This window comes from Monodon monoceros, unplaced genomic scaffold, assembly GCF_005190385.1.
Source record: "Monodon monoceros isolate NGI ecotype Baffin Bay Population unplaced genomic scaffold, NGI_Narwhal_1 Super_Scaffold_11, whole genome shotgun sequence".
In the NCBI taxonomy this organism is placed as follows: domain Eukaryota; kingdom Metazoa; phylum Chordata; class Mammalia; order Artiodactyla; family Monodontidae; genus Monodon; species Monodon monoceros.
Genome location: NW_021703767.1, coordinates 66,934,652 through 66,950,551, shown reverse-complemented (window position 1 = coordinate 66,950,551; position 15,900 = coordinate 66,934,652). Strand labels below are relative to the sequence as shown.

General features: G+C 34.0%; 1 protein-coding gene across 2 annotated transcripts in view; it reads right to left on the bottom strand.

The window, feature by feature from the left end:
* The window catches only part of STXBP5L (syntaxin binding protein 5 like), a 383,427-nt gene that overhangs the window by 63,859 nt on the left and 303,668 nt on the right, over window positions 1-15,900 (bottom strand). For both annotated transcript variants that reach the window (XM_029214585.1, XM_029214586.1), the window contains one exon: window positions 11,793-11,858. In XM_029214585.1, the coding sequence (XP_029070418.1) occupies window positions 11,793-11,858 (66 nt within the window). The remainder of the gene's footprint in view (window positions 1-11,792; window positions 11,859-15,900) is intronic.

The window sequence follows — 15,900 nt, the reverse complement described above, 5'->3', positions numbered from 1 at the left end:
TGGTGGCCTCATAGAATGAGTTTGGTAGTGTTCCTTCCTCTGCAATTTTTTGGAAGAGTTTCAGAAGGATAGGTGTTACCTCTTCTCTAAATGTTTGATAGAATTTGCCTGTGAAGCCATCTGGTTGTGGACTTTTGTTGGGAGTTTTTATTATTTATTTATTTATTATTATTGTTTTTTTCAGTATGCAGGCCTCTCACTGTTGTGGCCTCTCCCGTTGCGGAGCACAGGCTCTGGATGTGCAGGCTCAGCGGCCATGGCTCACAGGCCCAGCTGCTCCGCAGCACGTGGGATCTTCCCGGACCGGGGCACAAACCCGTGTCCACTGCATCAGCAGGCAGACTCTCAACCACTATGCCACCAGGAAAGCCCTGTTGGGAGTTTTTAAATCACAGTTTCAATTTCAGTAATTGTGATTGGTCTGTTCATATTTTCAATTTCTTCCTGGTTCAGTCTTGGAAGGTTGTACCTTTCTAAAAATTTGTCCATTTCTTGTAGGTTGTCCATGTTGTTGGCATAGAGTTGATTGTAGTGGTCTCTTATGATGCTTTGTATTTCTGTGGTGTCCATTGTAACTTTTCCTTTTTCATGCCTAATTTTATTGATTTGAGCCCTCTCTCTTTTTTTCTTGATGATTCTGGCTAAAGGTTTATCAATATTGTTTATCTTTTCAAAGAACCAGATTTTACTTTCATTGATCTTTGCTATTGTTTTCTTTGTCTTTATTTCATTTATTTCCTCTCTGAGCTTTATGATTTCTTTCCTTCTACTAACTTTGGGTTTTGTTGTTTCTTGTTTCTCTAGTTGCTTTAGTTGTAAGGTTAACTTGTTTATTTGAGATTTTCTTGTTTCCTGTGGTAAGACTATATTGCTATAAACTTTCCTCTTAGAACTGCTTTTGCTGCATCCCATAGGTTTTAGATCACTGTGCTTTTGTTTTCATTTGTCTCTAGGTATTATTTCCTTTTTGATTTCTTCAGTGAGCCATTGATTGTTTAGTAGCATATTGTTTATCCTCCAAGTATATGTGTTTTTTTTTAGTTTTTTTTTTCTTGTAGTTGATTTCTAATCTCATAGTGTTGTGGTTCGAAAATATGCTTGATATGATTTCAGTTTTCTTAAATTTTCCAAGGCTCACTTTGTGGCCTAGCACGTGATCTATCCTTCAGAATGTTCCATGTGTGCTTGAGAAGAATGTGTATTCTCTTGCTTTTGGATGGAGTGGTCTATAAATATCAATTAAGTCCATCTGGTCTAATGTGTCATTTAAAGCCTGTGTTTCCTTACTGATCTTCTGTCTGTCAATCTTTCTATTGAGGAAAGTGGGGTGTTAAAGTCCCCCATTGTTATTGTGTTATTGTCAATTTCTCCTTTTATGGCTGTTAGTGTTTGCCTTATATATTGAGATGCTCCTATGTTGGGTGCATAAATCTTTACAATTGTATCTTCTTCTTGGATTTATTCCTTGATCATTATGTAGTGTCTTTCTTTTTCTCTTGTAACAGTCTTTATTTCAAAGTCTATTTTCTCTGATATGAGTATTGCTACTCCAGCTTTCTTTTGATTTCCATTTGCATGGAATACCTTTTTCCATCCCCTCACTTTCAGGCTGTATTTGTCCCTAGATCTGAAGTGGGTGGGTCTCTTGTAGAGAGCACATATATGGGTCTTGTTTTTGTATCCATTCAGCCACTCTTTTGGTTGGGGCATTTAATCTGTTTATGTTTAAGGTAATTACTGATATACATATTCTTATTTCCATTTTGTTAATTGTTTTGGATTTGTTTTTGAAGGTCTTTTTTCTTCCTGTTTTGTTCTCTTCTCTTGTGATTTGATGAATATCTTTCATGTTGTGTTTGGATTGCTTTTTCTTTTTTGTGTATCTTTGTAGATTTTCCATTTGTGGTTACCATGAGGTTTTGATGTAGCACTCTATGTATAAAGAAGATTGTTTTAAGTTGATGATCTTTTCATTTTAAATGCATTTCCAATATCCTGCATTTGTACTCTCCTCTTCTCACAATTGCTGGTTTTGAATTCGTATTTGTATGTGGATGATTTCCTACCTTTACTGTGTGTTGGCCTTTACCGGAGAGCTTTTCCCTTTGTAATTTTCTTGTTTTTAGTTGTGGCCTTTTCTTTTCCACCTAGAGAAGTTCCTTTAGCATATTTTGTAAAGCTGGTCTGGTAGTGCTGAATTCTCTTAGCTTTTGCTTGTCTGTAAAGCTTTTGACTTCTCCATCAAATCTGAATGAGAACCTTGCTGGGTAGCGTATTCTTGGTTGTAGGTTCTTCCCTTTCATCACTTTAAATGTATCTTGCCAACCCCTTCTGGCCTGCAGAATTTCTGCTGAAAAAATCAGCTGAAAAAATCCCAACCTTATGGGAGTTCCCTTGTATATTATTTGTTGATTTTTCTCTTGTTGTTTTTAATATTTTTTCTTTGACTTTAATTTTTTCAATTTGATTACTGTGTGTCTCTGCATGTTCCTTCTTGGGTTTATCCTGCCTGGGACTCTCTGTGCTTCCTAGACTTGGGTGACTGTTTCCTTTCCCATGTTAGGGAAGTTTTCAACTATTATCTCTTCAAGGTTTTCTCAGGTCCTTTCTCTCTCCTCCTTCTGGGACCCCTATAAAGTGAATGTTGGTGCATTTTATATTGTCCCAGAGGACTCTTAGACTGTCTTCATTTCTTTTCATTCTTTTTTCTTTATTCTGTTCTGTAGCAGTGATTTCCACCATTCTGTCTTCCAGTTCACTTATCCATTCTTCTGCCTCACTTATTCTGCTATTGATTCCTTCCAGTGTATTTTGTATTTCACTTATCATATTATTCATCTGTTTGTTTGTTCTTTAGTTCTTCTAGGTCTTTGTTAAACATTTCTTATATCTTTTTGATCTGTGCCTCCATTCTTTTTCTGAGATCTTGGATCATCTTTACTATCATTACTCTGAATTGTTTTTCAGGTAGATTGCCTATCTCACTTCATTTAGCTGTTCTTCTGGGGTTTTATCTTCTTTCTTCATCTGGGACATATTCCTCTGATGTCTCATGTTGTCTAATTTTCTGTGATTGTGGTTTCCATTCCGCAGGCTGTGGGGTTGTAGTTCTTTTGCTTCTGTTGTCTTCCCCCTGGTGGATGAGGCTGTCTAAGAGGCTTATGAAGGCTTCATGATGGGAGGGACTGCTTCCTGCCCACTGGCGGCTGGAGCTGGGTCTTTTTCCTCTGGAGGGCAGGGCCATGTCAGGGGATGTGTTTTACGGGCAGCTGTGTGCTCAGAAGACTTTAAGTGGCCTGTTGGATGATGCGTGGGGCTGAGTTCCTGCCCTTTAGGTTGTTTGGCCTGAGGTGTCCCCACACTGGAGCCTACAGGCTGTTGGGTGGGGCCAGATCTTGGAGAGGAAATGATGGCCTCCAGGAGGGGTCACACCAATGAGTTTCCACCAGTGTTTTTGTCCTTGCAGTGAGCCACAGCTGCCCCCCCAACCTCCACAGGAGACCCCCCAATACTAGCAGGTAAGTCTGCCCCAGGCTCTTATGAGGCATCTTCTTTTTTTCCTGGTCCTGGTGCACACGAGCCCTTGTGTGTGTCTCCAAGAGTGGAGTTTTTGTCTCCCCCAGTCCTGTGGAATTCCTGTGATCAAACTCCACTGCCCTTCAAAGCCAGATTCTCTGTGGGCTCTTCCTTCCATTGCTAGAACCCCAGGCTAGGGAGCCTGATGTGGGGCTCAGACTTTCACTCCTGTGGGAGAACTTCTGTGGTATAATTATTTTCCAGTTTGTTGATTGACCACTTGGTGGGTATGGGATTTATCACGATTATGCTCCTACTGTCTCACTGTGGTTTGTCTTGTAGGATGTAGAGGATCATTTTTGGTATTTTCCAGCATTTTCTGTAGTTGATTGTTCAGCAGTTATTATTTTGGTGTTTTTGTAAGAAGGGGTGTGCTCACATCCTTCTACTCTGCCATCTTGTCTCCACTAACCGGATGTCATATAATTCCAATTGTGATTATTTTTTGTAATTCCCATATTTTTTGTTCTCAATTTATTAATGAAAATCAGGGGGAAAGCTTAGGCTTTACAACCAAATAAAACTCAGTTGGGATTCTAGCTCCACTTATTTAAATACTCTGAGCTTCAGTTTTCTCATCAGAAAAAAGGCATATCACAGGGGTGTTGTATTACACAAGGAAAAAAAAAGAAACTGCTGTCTTGGAAAATTGTGGGTTACAATTATTTTTAGGTTCCTTAGTCACTGACTTTACTTGGGGTCTAGAACATTGGTAATTCAGGCTTGTTAAAGTTGTAAATCTAGTCACAACTATTTTTAAATGAATGCCTAATTTAAGAAGGCTGTACAACTTGTGTTTGATTCTGATTTGGTCCCTATGAGCAGCATCAAATATTCAATGAATCTGCATAAAATTTACAGGACCTTTTTCCTGCTCACTACTTTTGAGAGAGCAGTGCCCCTCTGAGGTGATTCTTTGGAGTTTCCATGATAATCATAGTTGTTTCTGATCACAGAAAATATTTAATTGTATCATGAAGAGTTAAGGAGAATTTTTACAAAACTACTTTTTGGCTCTTAGGTTTTCCCTAAATTATCTGTTGGCCACTCCATTATTTTCTTATAGGCCTGATGAAATTATCCAGGTTTACAGTAAAAAAAACCCCACCACTATCTAAATTCTATGGCAAATGTCAAAAGCCTTAGGTATTCCTGCTTTATATCTCCTGAAGTTGGTGTCTGTAGTTTTTTTTTTTTTTTTTTTGCGGTACGCCGGCCTCTCACCGCCGTGGCCTCTCCCATCGCGGAGCACAGGCTCCGGACACGCAGGCCCAACGGCCATGGCCCACGGGCCCAGCCGCTCCGCGGCACATGGGATCCTCCCGGACCGGGGCACGAACCCGTGCCCCCTGCATCGGCAGGCAGACTCTCAACCACTGCGCCACCAGGGAAGCCCGGTGTCTGTAGTTTTAACCATTGCTTTAGGAAAATTAGTCTTCATTCACCATGAGAGACCTGTGTTTTCAGCACAACAAGTGAGAATAAAGGTTTTGAGACAAATTGTGAAGTCTAGAAAATTATGGAGTATGAATAACTTCTTTGTTCATAAAAGAGATTTTCACTTTTACCTGGCAAGTGATGTACTTGATTCCTCTGTCTCACAGCTGGTATTTCATTCCTATAAAAGCCTGGTGCTGCCTCGGGAGTTCTGGTAGCAAGTCCTAAAGGAAGGGAATAAAAAACTATTGGCATGTAATTTTTAGCCCAAGTAAACCAAGTATTTTTACCTTAGAGGTGAATTTCATGATAACTATTTGGAAGGGTGTCTGTTTTGTGCCTTTACCTGAGTATTTTGGTACTGCCTCAACAGAGGACTCTTTGGAAGGAAGAAGCATTCTTCTTTGGAGGATGTAATGGGGTTCTAGACATGTAGAATCACACAGAGGCAGCATTCAAACTAGGCTATGAGACCTAGTTCTAACTCAGGTTTGAGAACAACAGAGTTGATTACTTCTTTTTTAGTATTTTGTGACATTATGGGGTTTTTTTGTGATATTTTTTAATAAAGATTTTTTTTTTTGCGGTATGTGGGCCTCTCACTGTTGTGGCCTCTCCTGTTGTGGAGCACAGGCTCCGGATGCACAGGCTCAGCGGCCATGGCTCACGGGCCCAGCTGCTCCATGGCATGTGGGATCTTCCCGGACTGGGGCACGAACCCGCGTCCCCTGCATCAGCAGGCGGACTCTCAACCACTGCGCCACCAGGGAAGCCCAAGATATTTTTAAGGATAAATATTTCTATCACCCTAGTCTTCACTTGAATTTGGTAGCATTATAAGTCTGTTGTATATTGTGGACAGTGAGAATCATGAGGATGGATAGCTGCATAGGTAGCAGCTGTATTAGGACATAATGCTAACCTAGAAAATGATGTTGAACTGGGAAAATGATTTTTAAAGGCAAACCTTCAAGTAGGACAAATTAGAAAAATGCACACCTTGTGGGCAGATATAACCCTACAGTTGAAGGCTTGGTTAGTTTCTTGGGCCAAAGAAAAAGGGGCTGTTTCCTTTAGGGGACTGCAGTTCTGTTCCAGGTAAGTGGAGCTAGGGCTCATGTTAGCTTCTGCTCACCCCCTTGGGATGTATGTTTATGCAGTGCACAAACTGCACAAGCTTACCTGGTGAGGGAAAAATGGTTACACAGCTTTAAAGAAAAATAATAACAATTTGTATAACTATTGCTTTAATGTTGGTTTCTGCAGATAGACTGTCAGTTCCATTTGGCATGGGGTATGTTAATTTTGTTCATTAGTTTATTCTCAGTGGATATCATAATATCACTCTAACTGTAGATATTGTAAATTACTTGTTAAATAGTTGGGTGAATGAATAATATGAAATGATTGTTATCCTGGAAGCTGAGAACATCAGCATTCTGGTTGGCTCACTGGGACCCTATCAGCTCCCAATCCCTACTCTTGTCTCTCTCATCATCCTAAAGGAAATATTTAATAGTCATTCTATTAATTAGAATTATTATTCTATTAATATTTAATTTAATAAAATATTAAACTTCACCCTATATTACTTGTGGTTTATTGGGCTAAAAGGGAGTTTAAGATCCATGTAGGAAAGCAGAGTTATAAAATGATTATCAGTTTCTGGCTCTCCTAATTTCTGACCTCTCTTACTCAGAGATATTCCTCATAATTAACTCTGAAATATTGAAAGACTCATACCTGAGACTGGAAAAAAGAAAAGATATCTGCTAACACCACATCTATTCAGCATTGTTTTGGAGGTCCTAGCTAATTTTTTCCTTTAGAAAGAAGAAATGGAACTGTCATTTTAACAGGGGGGAGCATAATTGGATACATAGATAATCTAAAAGAATTGACAAATTACTGAAATAAGTTTTATCAAATATTCCGGACATGAGGTCAATATACAAAAATTAATTATTTTTATATTCTAGCCATAAAAAATAATAAAAAGATATTTAAAAATTTACAACATAAAAATATCAAATACTGAGTAATAAAGCTAATGAAAGATGTGTAAGACCTCTACAAAGAAGACTAAAAATATTAAAGTAAAGAAGACACATAAATGGAGAGATACCAAGTGGAAAATTCATTGTTGAATGTCATTTCTGACCAACTGATCTATAGATGAAATAAAATTACAATCACTATCCAAACATATTTGTTTGTGTGCAAACTGACAAGTTTTTTCTAAAAGTTATATGAAAAGAAAAGACCTAAAATAGCTATAGCATTCTTGAAAAAGAGCTACAAAAACAAAATTGAAGGACCTATACTACCAGCAATACTATAAAGCTACAGCAATTAAAACAGTGTGGAATCGGATTAATGGTAAACACACAAATGAAATAGAACATAAAGTCTAGAAACATGCACATACATGGTAGAGTACACTAATTTGTGGCAAAAGTACCATTTTAGTGTAGTGGGGGAAATGATAGTTTTCTCATAAATGGTCCTTGTCAACTGGATACCTAAATGAAAGTAATAAACCTTGACTCTTTCCTCACATTAGACACAGAAATACATTTCAAATGGAACTTGAACTTAAAAGTGAAGGTACAACAATAAGCCTCCTAGAAGACAGGTAAATAGTTTTATGAACTTGGGGTGGGCAACGATTTTCTTAAAAATAAAACAAAGCACATAAAGCACTAACAATAAAAGAAAGTATTGATCAATTGAATAACATTAGCATTAAAAACTTCTGCTCATGGAAAGATCACCTTTAAGAGAGTAAAAGCAAGGCACAGAATGGGAAAAGATATTTTGCCCTATATACATCCAACAAAAGTACTTCTTTTTATGTATGTATCTACCTATCTACATACATATGCAGAATTTCTTATATATCAAAGAAAGTTGGCAACATAATAACAATGAGTAAAATACTTGAATATCTTATAAAAGAGGATATTAAAAATAGTCAATAAATGTAAAAGTTCATCAAAATCATTAGACATCAGGGATATGCACTGCAAGTTAATTCTACAGCAAGACAGCACTATATACACTCCAGAATGATTGAAACTGAAAAAAGAAAATTGGAAAGTATGTGGAACAAATAGAACTTTTATACACCGTTAATGGAAGTAAAATTGGTGCAACCACTTTAGAAAACTTGGTAGTATTTCCTGAAGCTGAACATATGCATACCCTATGACCTCAAAACTCACTCCCAGATACATGTAACACAGAAATGAGTTATATTTGTATTAAAAATTAGACAAGATTGGTCATAAAAGCTTTACTTATAATAGCCCCCAACTGAAAACCACCTAAAATGTTCAGCAATAATAAACTGCATAAATAAATTGAGATATATTCATATAATGGATCATTACACATCAATAAAAATCATTCAGCAACATAGATATCATACACATAATGTTGAACAAAATAAGCAAAAAATAAAAGTAAATACTGAATGATTCCATTCATCTGAGAGTCCAAAACCCACAAAACTAATCTATGATGATAAAAGTCAGAATAGCAGGTACCTTTGTGGGGGTTAGTGGCTGAGAGGGGCATAAGGGGAGGTGCCCGGGGTTCCAGTAACATTCCATATCTTGATCTGGGTAACTTTACTTGGTGTATTCATTTGTAAAAACTAGTCTACCTGAACTCTTAAGAATTATGCACTTTGAGGTTTACATATTGCACCTCAGTTTAAAAAAAGTTTACCTCAAAAGAGGTAAGGCCAAGGAATACAAAAAGAAATTACAAATAAAAGCAAGAGTTGTGGTATTAATAGCAAACAAGGTGAATTCAGGTGAAGGACACAATATGAAATGAACAATGGTGATTAATGGTAAAGAATGTATGGATATATCTTTGAATATTTACACATGAATATTTAAAAAAATAAACAGCAGATACAAGGAAAAATAGACAGAAACACATGATTAATACAATATTTTAATTCACCTTTTCCCCATCTTTGACAAGTCAAGTAATCAAAATATAAGTAATGACATGAGAGACTTAAATAACATGATTAATAAGGTAAAACTTACAGCTACCTAATGCCACACATTTACATTAAATAACTCTTGGGTCAAAGAAATATAAACAAACTGTTTACTATATACAAAATACTGTTAATGCAATCATAATATATCAAAAGCTATTACATGTTAAAACAGAGTTCAAAGAGAAATTTAGCCTTGTTTTATCAATATGTAAGAAACAATAAATATAAATGAATTAAGCATCTACCACAAAAAGGTGAAAAAGGAAAAAGTAAAATGAAGGAAAACAGAGGAGACTAATAAAGATAAAGCAGAAATCAGTAAGCTAAAAAACAAATTTAAAAAAACCAGTAAAACCACTGTTTGGGTTTAAACAGCAAAATAGATCAACTTAGTTACCCTAATTAAAGAAAGGCTCTTTTCATATGTGTATTGTATATTTTTAGAAATGTTCCGTAATGAAAAAATTTTTCTTTTCAGAGAAAGTACAAACATACAAGATAAGTAACTATAAAGGGTAAATGACAGGGGAATTCTACTAAAATGTTAAAAAGTAGATAACCAATAGTATTTAAATTGTTGGGCATAAAGAAGTCCTTAAAAGAAAAGGTCAATGATTAGAAAAAAACTGCTCTAAAGCAAGATATACCACAAGCAAACTTAAAAGTTAAAATTGAGAAAAATATTTGGATCTCATGTCATAAAGGGAAAATCTTCTTAACTTATGAAGAGGACTAATTAATTTAAAAAGAATGAACAACCCTATAGAAAATGGGCAAAGTATATGAATAGATAATTTACAAAAAATATTTAAAGAACTCTTAAATATATAAAAGGGTTTTCAACATCACTTATAATATGTGAGAGGTAAATTGAAACTGCATTGACATATTCTTTTTACCAAATAGACTTGCAAAGATAAAAAAATTTGATAACCAATATTTTCATGTTATTGCTAGAAGGAGAGAGAACTGTTGCAAACCCCAAGAAGAGCAGTTGGGGAGTATCTATAAAGATTAAACAGGTGTATACTCTTTGACCCAGCAACTTCAATTTTAGGAATTTATCTGATAGATATACCTGCACACATTTAAAGTGAGGACTGTACCAAGGTTAGTCACTGTGGCATTGTTTGACATAGCAATAGACTGGCACTAAACTATGTGTCCTTTAATTGGTAAAATGATTAAATTATAGTACACACATGTAACTCAATATCATATAAATGTAAATAATAAGAAAATACTTTATGTAATGAAATGGAAAGCAAGATACACTGTAAAGTGAAACAAGCAAAGTACAACGAAGTGCATAATATTACTACTTTTGTACAAAACAGAAGGCAAAAGTCTGTTTCTTTTTGGTTTGTTTACAAACACAAATTGCCTGGAAGGATAAACAAGAAACTACCAATAATGTTTAATTTTTCAAGAGAGTGGAAACAATGTATGGGGAAGGATGGGAGGGAAATTTTTTTTATTCTATTTCTTTTTGATATTAGAACCTAATAAATGTATTACTATTCAAATTCAGATTATGGATGAGAATTTAAAGTGAGGTTAAATTAATTGAATTTGATATAGAATATTAAATTATATTTTAATTGAAGATTTCTGACACGGGAAAGTATCAAAGTAATATTTTAAGGAGATTAATTTTGCAACATGATATGCAAAATGAATTCTAAGAGGGAGAGATGGAAAATAGAGACGCCTGTTAGAATAATTTTGTAATATTCTAGGTATGGTGTAATAAATACCTATATTAGGATGGTGCCAATGGGAATGTAAAAGAAAGGGTAAATGTATGAGACCATGCTTAACATGAAAGCAGTAAAATAAGGATTAGATGGATATGATTAAAACAGAAATTTACACAGGACACAACTAGATTCTATTCAGCCTACATTCCTGAAGAATAACAATAAACAACTAACAACTCTTAAGGAAGTAGATTGAAGAATGTCACAATTCCAGCTGAATTTCTAAAAGTCAAAATTCATTGCTTTATAAAGAGATAACTAAATGTTTATAAATTTGCATGAAATTAAAAATAAAATAATTTAAATTAAAAAATAATTTTTTGATACTCTGTGAAAACAGATCTACAATTCAATGTCAAAGATATACCTAATTTTTTGGTGCTTAAAAATTTACACATTACTATGTGTATATTACAGAAAAATCAGGTAAATAAAAAATTTTTAAAAAGCAAATTATTCACAATGCTGACACCCAACAATTTGTACTATACCTTTTTTTTCACAGACCTTAAAAGCTTATTCCTAAGAAGCTTTATACTCATATTTTTAATATAATGGGCTCACAACATATATTATCATTTTTCTTTTGCCAATGAATATACATGTTTCAAAACTATGATCCAGAGGGATGGTTTCATATGTTACTGCACCTACAGTATATATTTCCCACTAATTCAGCTCTAGCTATGAGACAGTTTCTGTATAATATTACAATTTTTACTTAGCATTATTAATATATCTGCAAAATAACTTCCTTTAAAATGTTTTTAAAAGTATTATACTCATACCTCTGATCTTAATTTTTTGGGAAGTAATAAATATTTTAAGACATTTATTTCTATTTTATTTTGGAATAGAATTTGCTTATGGTTAAATTTCAAAATGAAATTACACCTAATTACCAAAATTATGAATTTCTCAAGAATTATGAAGATAAAGCAGTAGATTACTGCAGTGAAGTAATCTTCAGAAGATTGAAAAATACCACTCATGTTTACCTGAAGTGGGAGACTTGCAACGCTCAAGTTCCAGGGGAACTGGACTGTCATTCAGCTCAGTTAAACCTGAAAATAAAATGACAAAAAATGAGAAAATTTGCTAAAATTTCGTAGATAATTCTTATTAATTCCTATAAGTTTTAAAAGGTTTTATTTTTCCCCTGTGAGAACTTTTCTATGCTTATGTTATGACAATTATTTTGAAAAATTTTAACAATGACATAGGAAAAAATAAGCAATAACTGATATATAAAGGGTAACTGAATATGATGGAAAGATATAAAAGTCCTTTTCTTATTTTTTCATATGAAGTAACTATTTTAGTAAATGATGTAGTTTCATCTGAAAATAGACCAAGAAAAACATGAAGTAGAAGGGGTTTTTAAAAATATCTAATCAAATCTTCCACTTCCAAGAGAAACGGTTATTGGCTTTTTAAAAGACCTTCAAGGAGATATAACAAATTTTAAATATTATACCTATTTATAAAAATGCAGTATTGTATAGTAAATACTAAATGATTTGTTCAATGGTATCAAATTCCTTCTTATAATAAGCACTATATTTTCCTCATTTCTAATATTTCTTATATTCTATTGTCACTTTCCTGAAAAATATAAGGATAGGCACAATAGATTAATAAACATTTTGTAATTCCCACTATCTGCCAGTCTGCTTTCCTGTGTCATTCACAAAATATCCTTAGGGTTTTCCTACCCTTATTGGAGAGTTTCATATTTTTTCTTTGTAAATAAGTATTCAGAGTTTCTACTTTAATGTAAATCCCATACCCAGGGGTACTTAAGAGCCATTGTCAATTACCCAAACCATCTTTATTCATATTCCTTTCCACCACCTCCTTTATATAATTTGTACCAATAAACTTGCTGTAGCTTCAAAAAAACCATATAATTTTAGAAAATGTCCATTGTCACACTCTATCCCAACCCATACATTTTATAAATAAGAAACTGTAAGTTCGGAGAGTTTAAACTATTTAAGGTTACAGAACTGAGCAGTGCCAAATCTTCAATAGAATTCTTTATATATTTTGCTTAAGAGTCTTTTGTCGGAAGTAGGTATTGTGAATATTTTCTTCCATTTGTGACTTAACTTTCCATTTTCTTGGTGACAATAAGATGTCTTTTGATGAGCAAAAGATTAATTTGCCTTAAGGGCAATTTATTGATTTTTTTTCTTTTCTTTAGAATTTTTTTTTGGTTCCTGTATAAGTAATCATTGCCTACCCCATGGTAATGAAAATATCACTCTTTGTTTTCTCAAGAAATTTTTTAATTTTTAGCTTTCATTTTCAGGGCTATAATTAATCTTAATTTTGATTATGGTGTGAGGTAGGGATTAAGGTCCATTTTCCCCCTATTTGCCCAGTTGTTCATGATTATTTATTAAAAAGATTTTCCTTCCTCATTGATTTGTGTTAGTGCCTTAGTCAAAAATAAATTGACCATGTATGTGTGGGTCAAGTTCTGGATTCTCTATTCTGTAATCATTGGCCTATTTGTCTTTTTTTTTTTTTTTTTGACTACCACACTATCTAATTAATGCAGGTTTATATTACATCTTGTAATCAGGAAGTGAAATCTTCCAACTTTGTTCTTTTGCAAAAGTGTTTTAGTTATTCTAGATTCTTTGCATTTCTACATACATTTTAAAATCAGTTTGTCAATTTCTATAAAATATGTTAGATTATTATTGAGTTGTGATAAATCTATAGATAATTTGGTAGAATAAATATCTTAAAAATATTGAGTCTTCCAACCCATAAAGATGGTATCTCCTCCATTTAAATAATGTTTAAACATTTTCTTTCTGTAGATTTGAGTGTACAGGTCTTATACATGGCATTTTTCAAGTCTTCTATTTCCTCTTTGGCCTTCTGCCTAGTTCTCGTATTATATTTAAAAGTGGAGTATTAAAATTACCAATAATTGTTGAATTGTCTATCCCTTTGATTCTGTCAGATATTGCTTCATGTACTTTGTAGCTCTGTTGTCAGGTGCATATATTTATAATTGTTATATCTTTTTGATATATTGACCATTTAATCATTTTAAATTGTCCTTCTTTAGTGACATTTTTTGATTTAAAATCTATTTTGTCTGATATTGGTAGAGCTATTAGATTACTGATCTGAGACCTTTTTTCTAATTTAAGCTTCTAATGTTGTAAATTTTCCATTAGGCACTACTTTAGTAACATCTCAATATCACAAATTTTGATATTTTGTGTTTATACTTTCACTAAGTTAAAAATATTTTTAAAATTCCCTTGTGATTTCTTTTTTAAGTCATGAGCTATTCTTAGTTTTCAAATATTTGGGGATTTTAAGACATATTTGTTACTGATTTCTAATTTAATTTCTTTTATGATCAGAGAACTTACTCTGATTTTAATTCTTTATTGTTTCATGACTCAGTCTATATTTGTGAATATTCCACATCTAATGAAAAAAATGCACATTTTCATTAGTGTGGTGTAGGTGTCTATTTATGTCAGTTAGGTCAATTTGGTTAAGAGATTTGCTTAAGTTTTTTATAGCCTTACCAATTTTTGTCCTTAGACAACTCAAGTGAAGTGCTAATCAATCAGATTCTACACAGTACTGAATTGAACTAGGGCTGGTCTGCAGCTTTAATTAGATTAGGTTTCCCTTCAAAATCTCTTTGCTCCTCAATCCAACACTCAAACTTCCCTAACCCTTCCTCAAGGGGCTGATTCCTAATTTTCCCAGTATTTGTGCAGAAAGAGGGTTGAGATGCAGTTTCAGATAGTTTAATTCAGCTTGGGTCAAATTCTATAATAAACCCTGAATGCAAGCACTTTGGGAGTGCATAAATTCTCTGTGCTTTCTCATTTGCTGCCACTTTCTCAGAAAAATTCTGAGAGTGGTGGGGTTAGTTGGCAGAGAATTGCCAAACTGAATAATTTTGTGTTTAGAGCTATTTCAAATTCCCATTCAACAGTTCAGTCCAGATAGTCTTTAAACCTATAGTTGTTCCTATTCTTTGCAGTCTGCCCATCTATAGAAGGCCCATTCCTTTCCTGACCTGTGTCCAGCTCAGTCACTTGCCCCAGGTATAAAAGCAGCTGTGGTTTTCTGCTTATCTATGAATGGCTCTTATCTCTCTGGAATTCAGTTAATCAAGGCTTCTTTGAATCCACTCTTCAGAAGCCTCGTAGAAAAGTATAATTTTAATTTTATCATTGTTATTATCACAGGATTTTATTATTGTGTCATCATTGTTACCATGGGGATGAAGAATTTTTATATCTTTCAACATCCTATCTGGAAATGGAAAGCCCCTCCACTTATATCTAATCTCTTGGAAATACTGTTAAAAGCTGTATTGAAGGTATGTGGAACAAAGGAATGGAAACCAGGTAAACTGGTTAATCCATTACTGACACTAGTAGGTATTCATTGAAGTGCTCAGGGTAATGCCAAATAATTGTGTTTTTCCTCATAATATATTGAACACTCAATGGTGAGATTTCCCAAAGATTATGTGGAGAAAGTTATGTCTGATATATGGATAAAGTAAAGCAAATGGACAACTAAATTTGGAAGATTTGTATGGTGATTCATTAGAAAATAGTAAATCCCGGTTAAGATCAGATAGAGATATTTTATGGTAAATAAATAATTGAATATCAGAAGACAAAACCCCCTTGGGTACAATGAATTATATCAACATTTATTTAAAGATTTCTAAGAATATATACCTATAATGTGTCTTAATGGATAATTTAATCAATATCTTGTTTGAAGTAGCAACTTGTGAATGTTAAATAAAATACCAATATTCTTTAGGAGACTAATACCCAGTGTACAAATGTCTTCACATATATAAATAGTCTACACTTTGGGAATGTTCTTACCAAATTACCATTTACCATATAAACTCTGGTTTCAATGCTTTCAAATTTGATTGACATTTTAGCCAAATAATTTTTTTGTTGTGGGGTGATATATTGCAGGATGTTTATCAGCATCTATGGCTTCTACCCACTAGATGCCAGTAGAGTACTCCTCCCCCCAATTGTGACAACAAAAAATGTTTCCAGACATTGCCAAATATCCTCTGGG